The sequence below is a fragment of the Culex pipiens genome, chromosome 2 (genome assembly GCF_016801865.2).
Source record: "Culex pipiens pallens isolate TS chromosome 2, TS_CPP_V2, whole genome shotgun sequence".
Lineage (NCBI taxonomy): Eukaryota > Metazoa > Arthropoda > Insecta > Diptera > Culicidae > Culex > Culex pipiens.
The window spans coordinates 201,786,223-201,795,951 of NC_068938.1; the positions used below are offsets into that span (position 1 = coordinate 201,786,223).

Below are 9,729 nucleotides of genomic sequence, written 5' to 3' on the forward strand. Positions count from 1 at the left end.
GTTTGATGGCTAGTTCCACACTGAGTGCCGCACTCAGAGCTGTCAAAGTGTTTCTTTGAAGAAACTCGCGATAGTTCCGCACGAGTTTCGCCGCCATCTGACAAATGACGTTCGATTGAACCAAAACTGGCACCGACGAGTGCGGCACTCAGTGCCGCACCGGCTCTTCAAACGAACGTACCATAATTCTCCATACAAACTTTGGAGAAAAACCATTCAGCCCAGACAAATCATTTTGAAAAAATGCAAAATGCAAAATGCACGAGATTCTGGGGACCCCAAACTTTATGCTTCCCCTCGAGTTGAGCCTGCGCAGTCATTTTTGTCATTTTTTTTGTAGGCCAGTGTAATTGAATCTTTGCATAATCGAATCTCTGGATAATCGAATCTTTGGATAATCGATTCTTTGGTTAATCGATTCTTTGGATAATCATTTTTTTGGATAATCGATTCTTTGGATAATCGACACTTTGGATAATCGATTTTTTAAATAATCGATTCTTTGGATAATCGATTCTTTAGTTAATCAAATCTTTGGATAATCGAAACATTGCATAAACGAATCTTTGAATAATCGAATCTTCAGATTATGGATTCTTTGGATAATCGATTTTTTGGATAATCGATTCTTTAGATAATCGATTCTTTGGATAATCTTTTCTTTGGATAATCGATTTTTGGGGTAATCGATTCTTTGGATAATCGATTCTTTGTGTAATCAATTCTTTGGATAATCGATGCTTTGGACGATCGATTCTTTGCATAATCGATTATTCGGATAATCGATTCTTTGCATAATAGATTATTTGGATAATCGATTCTTGGGGTAATCGATTCTTGGGATAATTGATTATTTGGATAATCGATTCTTGCGATAATCGATTCTTGCGATAATCGATTCTTTGAATAATCGATTCTTTGGATAATCGATTATTTGGATAATCGATTCTATGGATTATCGATTCTTTAGATAATCGATTCTGTGGCTAATCGATTTTTTGGATAATCGATTCTTTGGATGATCGTTTCTTTGGATAATCGAATCTTTGGATAATCGAATCTTTGGATAATCGAATCTTTGGATAATCGAATCTTCAGATAGTCGAATCTTCGGATAGTCGAATCTTCGGATAGTCGAATTTTTAGCTAATCAAATCGTTTGATTTTTTTTTTTGAAAAATCAAATCTTCGGTTAATCGAATGTTTGGATTATCAAAACTAATCAAAACTGATGACTAAAATTTCATGTTAAAAACAAAAAATAAGAAAATACGTTTTTTTAAGATTAGATTATCCGTTATTTGTTTAAAACCGTCGAAAAAATATTCCGATCGGGCTAAAAATGGGACCGAGGGTTCATTTTCCGAAATAATTAGACTCGTATTTTTTTTTTGTTTGCCCATTAGGATGATCTACGCCGCGTTAGCGTGGTTAAAATAATGTCAATTTCGACGATTTTCGTAAAAACCAGGAAAATAAAGACTGGGTTTTTCGACGCGCCTCGTGCAAAACCGGGAACAAAATCAACTTTTTTTTTTTACTAAATCTGTGATAACCTTAAAATTTAAGCGAAGACCATGTTTGGGTTCCGAAAGTTGCGTGTTTCAATTACCCCCAGTCCAATTTTGAGCCCGATCGGACAAATTTTAGTTCGAATCATGTTGTTTTCATGAGGAATTGTTGTAAATACAAGTTATTTCAGTAAACATTCATTTCTTTAAAACTGTGTTTTGATAAAGTTCGTGATGAATTTAAAAAAATAATTATTTTGTCTCTTAAACTAAAATTATTTTATTTTCTCGATGAAAAAATATTGCAAACCACCACGCGTCTCCATCAAATAGCTCTAAACATTATTCTCCAATGGAACCGCTTGGCAGCTCACCGAAAATCAACACAAATTTATTCCGCATTCGTGTACTTTCAGCAAAATCAACAATTGAAGGGGGCAAAAAATTAGTACATCTTCTGCTTAGCAATATCAAATCCCAAGAATCTTACTCAAACAACGTCGTCGTCGTCGTCGTTTTCGCTAGAAAATGACAAAACGTGTCCTTGCCTCGCACTTCTCGGCTGCAGCAGTCAATTTGCTTTTCGCCAATTTTCTTTCTGAATAACAAATCATCGAAATGAGAGAAAAAAATTGTCAATTGTTCCGAGTGGCACGCTTCTTTTCGTTTATTTTTGTGGAGTAACAATTTAAAAAGGTTGAACAAGTTTGTTTTTTGATAATTATATAAAAAATTGAAAAAAACTTTAAAAATTATATTTTTTATTTAAGAAAAAAAAACAACGCCGTTTTGAAATGTTTTGCTCGATTTTTCCTCATCCCATCACCGGTAATCATCACTGCTGCTGCTGCTCGTTCATCGAGAACTTGTTTGAGATTGGATTCACGTTTCGTCGTTTGGAAACGACTTTAGCCTCGCAAACACCGTCGTCGCAATTTCCACCAAAGATGGAACCAAACCAAACCGAAAATTGGTTGGAAATTCAAGTTTTACAGTTTGATTTATACTTTTTTTTTCTCTCTCTATTTTCCTCTCTTTTCATGTGGCTCCTGACAACGCTGGGGAAAATTGAACAAAACCAGATTCCAGATTCGGCAGTGTTTGATTAGGAAAAAGTGAAGAGTGGATATACTGAAAGAAAAAAAAAAGCTGTGAAAAGTTGCAATCGTTGTTGTGTGGTGTGATACGTCAGTGTGCAAGCGATCCGATAAGAGCAACAACAGGAAAAAAAAGCTAGAAGAAGCTGCCGCCACACAAAAGTTGGTGGTGTCGCTGCTCACTGTCTGTGTGAGCTGCAAAGAAAAAAGAGCCCGAGCCGCAAGTGCTCAGCGCTAGTGCCGCAAGGCAGTCTTTTCTCCGGGTGAACAGGTTCAGAAAAAGGCTTTCAAAATTTCCAGCGGGATGGCGTTCGCTGGTCTGAAGAAGCAGATCAATAAAGCGAATCAGGTGAGTGGCGTCATTTTGATTATTTTTGTTTTTGGGACACAAGAGGAGGGTTTGGGAGGGATTCTTCTTTTTCTTAAATGCTTAATTTAAATCGAGAAAGTACTGTAAGGCTTTTTCAAAAATTAACAGCACTTTCGAGTTCGTTTTGAGCTTTTGAAACACGTTTTGAGCAGAAAATTTTCCTTATTTGCCATTTTTTCATGAATTTCAAACTCAAAATTAGCAAAACAAAAATTGTAATCAAAATCAATATCTTGTGACTACAAAGAGACTAGTATTTACAGTATTGCATTCTGATAAAACGCTCAATCAAACCGCAATTACCATCATCTTGTTGGCAACTTCTCTCTGATTTTTTTTTTGAATACTCAGTTTTTGTCTTTTTAGTAAAACCCGTCTTAGTAAAATAAAAATAACACATTTTCAAAATTCCTTTTGAATAGTAATTTTTATCACAGCTTCACTGTTTTAGCTTCTTCATTTTCACTACGCGAATGAAGGTCCATTCAGAAGAAAGGCATTTTGGTACGGTATGTCCTCGCATCCTTCTTTCCCTGTAGAAAAGAATGCGACCCGTTTAAAGAATCCTCTCTGCGGCCAATACAAGGAATATAGGAATTTTAGAATTTAGGTATTGAAGAATTCAGGAATAAAGGAAATTAAGCAGCTCTGGAAGAAATATCTTGTGCATTTTGCGAAATTTTGTTTCGAAATCAAGTTTGAAATTTGATTTTTTTCAACTCTATGTTCAAATGCAACTTTTGAAACTTGAATTCCACTAAGACATTTTTGCTTTTGGCGATAAACCAAACAGATAATATTTCATTTCCCTTTGAAATTGCCATGGCGAAGATTTTGTGACGATCCCGATTTTTTCTCGAAAATAAATATTGATATCTTTGTAGTAATGTCTCGGATTTTTTATTTGAAATTATTATATTGTTATTGACACATTAGCGGTTGGCATTCGTGTCATTTTATTTGAAGTTTTATTCCATGTTTAGTTTTACATTAAATTAAAAATGTAAACTGTGTGTTTTAACAAGGTTGTTAATCGATAGAGTTATCGTCGAAAATATTATCGTTTAACGATAACGATAATGGTTATCGTTATCGTCGGGACGATAACGAAAATCTATCGTTATCGTTATTCTGATAATTCTATCGGCGATAATTTTATCGAAGGTAACGGACAATAACTTTTATTTAATATATTTCTTAAAATTGACTAAAACCAACCAAATTATGTTGAAGTTTCAAGCTTTCCCTTAATAAATCTTTTGTTGATAGTTATTTACTTGAAAATACTCAAATTTTGATAACTCGCAATATGGGTATCAAACGGTTCGAAATTTTGCATGTATATTAACTGTTTTAGATTTTTTTTTGATGAAATACTTAAAGTTTCACAAATTATCGTTTTTTTTTGAAAATTATAAAATTTATGAAATTTGCAATATGGGTATCAAACGATCCGAAATTTTGCTGTAGTTTAACTATATTAGAGATTTTTAATGAAATACAAAAATTTTCCCAAAATACCGTATTTTCTAGAAAAAACTAATTTTTATATAATTCGCAAACGTTTTGAAATTTTGCATGTATTTTAACTGTTTTATAGTTTTTTGAGTGAAAAATTAATATTTTCGCATAATACTGTATTTTTTTTTTAAAGTACTCAAATTTTCATGATTTGCAAATTGGTTCAAACGAAGCGAAATTCTACCTCCTTTTTCATTCAAAAAACTCAAAAAAGGGGGGGGGAATTATTTTTAGCGTAATTTCATATCGAATGCCTATTGCGAATTACAAAAAAATAAGTTTTTTCGAGAAAATACAGTATTTTTTGAAAATTTGAGAACTGCATTCAAAAGACCCTAAAACAGTTAAAATATATGCAAAATTATGAATCGTTTGATATCCACGTTGCGAATTATAAAAATTTTAGTATTTTCGAGAAAATACGGTATTTTTGTGAAAATTTGACTGTTTCATTCACAAAACTCTTAAACAGTTAAAATACATGCAAAATTATGTATCGTTTAATATCCATGTTGCGAATTATAATTTTTGTGTATTTTCGAGAAAATACGGTATTTGTGTGAAAATTTGAGTGTTTCATTCCCAAAATACTAAAACAGTTAAAATGCATGCACATTTTTGAATCGTTTGATACCCATATTGCAAATTAGAAAAATTTTAGTACTTAAAAAAACGGTATTTTGCGTTTTTTTTGTAGTTATTTTACTTTAAAACTTATATATTATATGGATCATTCCAGGTCAACTGAGTACACTTTTGGACTCGACCTTCACCGATTTGGACCAAACTTGGAGGGAACGTTCATCTATTGATAGTTAACAGAAATCCCAAGTTTGGTGCTGATTGGACTATCCCTCTATTTTTGGCACCGCCCTCTTTTTTGACGATTTTATAATTTTTTTCTTTTAATCATGATTTTGCAACTATTTGAGCAAAAGACTTTCTACAGGATGCATTTTATAAAAAATTGTCCAAGGAATTCGATAAAAATAAAATTTTAACCCTTAAATACCCACTAATATTATATTTTAGCGTTTTACGTATGAAAGTTTAGTATTGACCTGTTCCTTAAATTTTTATTTGTTTTATTTTATCACCATCGTGTTCCCCGGACAATTTTACATAATAATCAATGTAGACCTCAAACTAAAATGAACTATTGGCGGGATACAGCGATTAAGGGTTTAAGATTTTATTTTTATCAAATTCCTTAGACAATTTTCTATAAAATTCATCCTGTAGAAAGTCTTTCGCTTAAGTATTTGCAAAGTTATGATTAAAAGAAAAAAAATAACGTTTTTTAGAAAATCGTCAAATAAAGAGAGCGGTGTCAAAAATAGAGGAATGGTCCAATCAGCACCAGACTTGGGATTTCTGTTAACTATCGATAGATGAACGTTCCCTCCAAGTTTGGTCCAAATCGGTGAAGGTCGAGTTCAAAAGAGTACTCAGTTGGAATGACCCATATATATGATCAAAAAAATATTTACTAAGAGGAAGCTTGAAAATTCAACAAAATTTGATTGGTTTTATTCAATTTTAGAAATATGTTAAATATAAGTAATCTTCCGTTATCGTCGATAAAATTATCGCCGATAGAATCATCGGAATAACGATGACGATAGAAATATCCTTATTGATATGGAAACTCGATAGTTTTATCGTTAACAACCTAGGTTTTTTTTTATCACTGATTAACTGGTTTCTACCCTTTCAGGCCTGAATTAAAAAAAAATAATTTTAAAGTTAATTATGGGAAAATGATTCTTATGACCATACGAAAATTATAGGCTAGTTTTGAAAATTTTGATTTTTGGGTCATATATGACCCATCAGGCCTGAAAGGGTTAAAGTAAGTATCGAGCAAACACAGCTATGAAAATCTTTGAATTTCCTTGGCGTTTTTACCAAAATTAGTGCAGTCATATGAAATCACTAACAAAAATTCCGTTCTAGGACAAATCTCTCCCTTTGACCTTTTGTCAGCAGAATTCCGCCAATCTCATCATTCCAGAAATTGTGCACTTACTGCCAACTTCATATCTCATTTCCGCATCATAACGCTTGGGCAGATTCATAACGAGTTTGGTGAAATCAGAGCGCCCGTCATTCCATCCTGCGAGAGCATCATGACATTGCATTGATTTCCACTCCCACACACCCACACAGTGACACGTGTGCTCTGTTGCTCAAACCCACACAGCATCCCCAGCACCGTCAAACCCCCACACCTGTAGGCCGGGCTGCGGTGTGGCCCAGTGGCCGTGACCCATATCTGGCCCCAGTCAGTCATTGTCGTCGTCGTCGTCGTTCCAGCAGTCAACAGTCAAATACACACACCTGGTGCTGATCCTGGGACGACCCAAACCACACGCGTAAGTGCGTGTGTGTGTGTGTGTGGCTCACAGGATTCGACACCTGTCCTCACTGCGACACGTGACCGCAGCCACAACCGTGGTAGCAGCAACCATCAACCGGAACGGCCTAACCGGGATGCGATTTTAACCCTTTGCCTTTTACTGTGATTGAAATGTTGAAGAAGAACTTGTTTGAACGAGTATTTAAATTATACAAATATTTAAAAAGAATAAGTTTCAAAACTGTAAAATAAATGTTTATCAGAGAAATTTGTATGTATATTTAACAGGACCCGCTATTGTAATTTTTAAAAATTAGTTATATTGCCTATGCATTTCCATCACTTTTGAAATGATGATGCATTTTGATTAAATATCACCTATAACACCGGCCAACAAAATTTCTGCGCAGGCTCAACTCGAGGGGAAGTACAAACGTTGGCATCCCCAGAAACACGTGCACTTTGATCTTTGCAAATATATTTAGTAAGGACCGAATTGTTTGTCTCCTAAGTTTGTATGGAGAACTAGTGCTGTTCGCTACTCCCACATATTGCATGCAATTTTTGCTTGTATGCAACAGTGACGAACCGCCCTAATTCTTCATAAAAAATCTGAAGAAAAACAATTCGGTCCTGTCTATATATTTCTGAAAAATGCAATGAGCCTGTATTTCAGGTAGGGTTTCCAGTTTGCCAGATAAATCTGGGAATGCCAGATTTTTCAAGTGTTTGCCAGAATAAAGATTTACCTTTCCCAGTGCCAGATATTGACAGATTTGGCCAGATTTTCTAGTTTATGCCCAATTTGGAATTTTGTTTGATTAAAATTAACGAGTTTTATTGAAAATGAAATAAAAAAGAATGTGTATTTCTTAAAGAAAATACAAATTCAACATTGTTGAGGTCATAAAATCAGTTAAACCATCTGAATTCTACAAACTTTTAAATTAATTTATTTCCTCCCTTCCCTTCACCATTCAAAATTGTTAGGCTTTTGTCCGGTCGATTTTTCCAGATTTTAAATCGATACTTTGCCAGATTTTTCAAATGTTGACCCTGCTTTCAGGGGATCCCAAAAATTTTGCTTCCCCTCTAGTTAAGCCTGCGCAACTCTTCCAAATTCTTTGTTTCTTTTTTACTTTTTAAATAAATAGCATTTGAGTGGTTTTCTTAAAAATTGGCAAATTACATATTTTTTTTGAATTTATCTTGGATTTTGTTGGGACTTTTTCTTCAATTTTTTTTTTATAGAATTGGTTCATCCATGCAAGTCTCCGCTCATTATTTTTATCTGCCCTTACAAAAAAGTTTTCTAATTAGATTTTAAATATAAAATATAGGCACTTTGAGATTTTTTTTTCTCTTCTTTATATTTATATTTTTCAATGCGTATTGATTTTTTAAAGTTTAATGCCAGTTTTAAAAAATTGGACAAGTTAATTAACCTTCTACAACCCAACCCCGCCTTTAGACGGGCTTCGATTTAAAAAATCGCCAAAAATATTTTTCAACCAATTTTTGAAAAAGCTTAGGAAAGAAGAACTCTTAAAATTTTCATGGGTTGCAAGTTTTACTTGTTTTAGGGTACTTTGCCAATGTTTTTGTTTAAATGTCATTTTTTAGAGGTCAACTTTGGCTGTGTTTTTACTAACATTTCTTATATTTTATGTAAAAAGAAGCATGCATTAATTTTTCTAGTGTCCCTGACAATGCCTCTACGCATTTTTTTTACAGTTTAAATGATAATGGTGCTATTGCAAATGTAAAAACCCGATTTAATCCCACCAGGGGTGAGATAGAGCCTTTCTTACTAAAGAATATAACTTCTCTCAATTCACAACATCGACTTGATACAAAAAATCTTATGATTAAAGCAAGGTATTATTAATGATGTGTTTTCTAAAAGAAATTGAAAACACAATTTTCACCTATCGAATATTTTTAATCGTACAAATTCTTAGCTTCCAATGCGCAAGTGACGACACACACCGCGGTTTTGGTTTTCTAGTTTTGGTACGAGCCCAAAAACCGAACAAAGCAGGCGCAAAGCAAAACCGAGTTAACCGCACAGTGGGAAGCTTGCCATTCAGCGTCTACGAAAGTGAGAGAGTCAGAGATAGATATTTTTACAACCGCACCACTACACACTCAATCGCAATACCTTAGGTAGATAGCCATTGGCGTCGCGAGCATTGAAAACTTTGAAAACGATATAAAGCTTAGAAGCTTCGAAAGCTCCTATTGGAATCCAATGAACTCTGTTTAATAAAACGACACGACAAATGAAGCCTACTTAAAGGCGATTTTAGGAGCACACGGGAAACAAATTGATTGTACCCGGATGAATGTCCTATGTCAAAAAAGTTTTTGCATAAACATTGGACAGTTATGCAAAAACGGACTGGGAAAAAGAAACCGAAAAGCTACGATGTCTTACATGTTGTAGGAAACATCGGTAGACAAGCAACTACAAACGAGTATAAGTCGAGCCAAACTATATGCGCCAGCATTCTTGCGCCAGTATTCGAAGCTCAACTTGACAACTTGTCGAATTGGCGTCGAAGTGTCGAAAATCGATGCAGTGTGATTTTTTAGCGATTTTTCGGTTTAAAATTAATGCTGAATCGACATATTTACGAAGCTGGAAATGACGTCCTGGCTTAAAGTAAAACCTATACCTTTCTTTAGTAAGAAAGGCAAAAAGTAAATCGTTCTAAAAATTGATCGGGATTGCCGATCGATGTCAAATTTGTTTCAGATGCTCACTCATGGTCTGTACTATGAATGTAGCAAGAAATTTCGAATAAAATCAGAAATGAAAAATGTTGGCGAAGGTCACCAGGTGGGCTTTTACCTTAGGGCTTTTGTTAA

At 34.1% G+C, this 9,729-nt stretch overlaps 1 protein-coding gene across 14 annotated transcripts in view; it reads left to right on the forward strand.

Moving 5' to 3' along the window:
• The window catches only part of LOC120418138 (endophilin-A), a 141,119-nt gene that overhangs the window by 72,173 nt on the left and 59,217 nt on the right, over nt 1–9,729 (forward strand). For 12 of the 14 annotated variants that reach the window (XM_052708794.1, XM_052708798.1, XM_052708792.1 and 9 more), the window contains exon 2: nt 2,594–2,957. In XM_052708794.1, coding sequence (XP_052564754.1) covers nt 2,913–2,957 — 45 coding nt within the window. In that variant the 5' untranslated portion in view covers nt 2,594–2,912. The remainder of the gene's footprint in view (nt 1–2,593; nt 2,958–9,729) is intronic. The other 2 variants (XM_052708796.1, XM_052708795.1) reach the window with 1 other exon arrangement.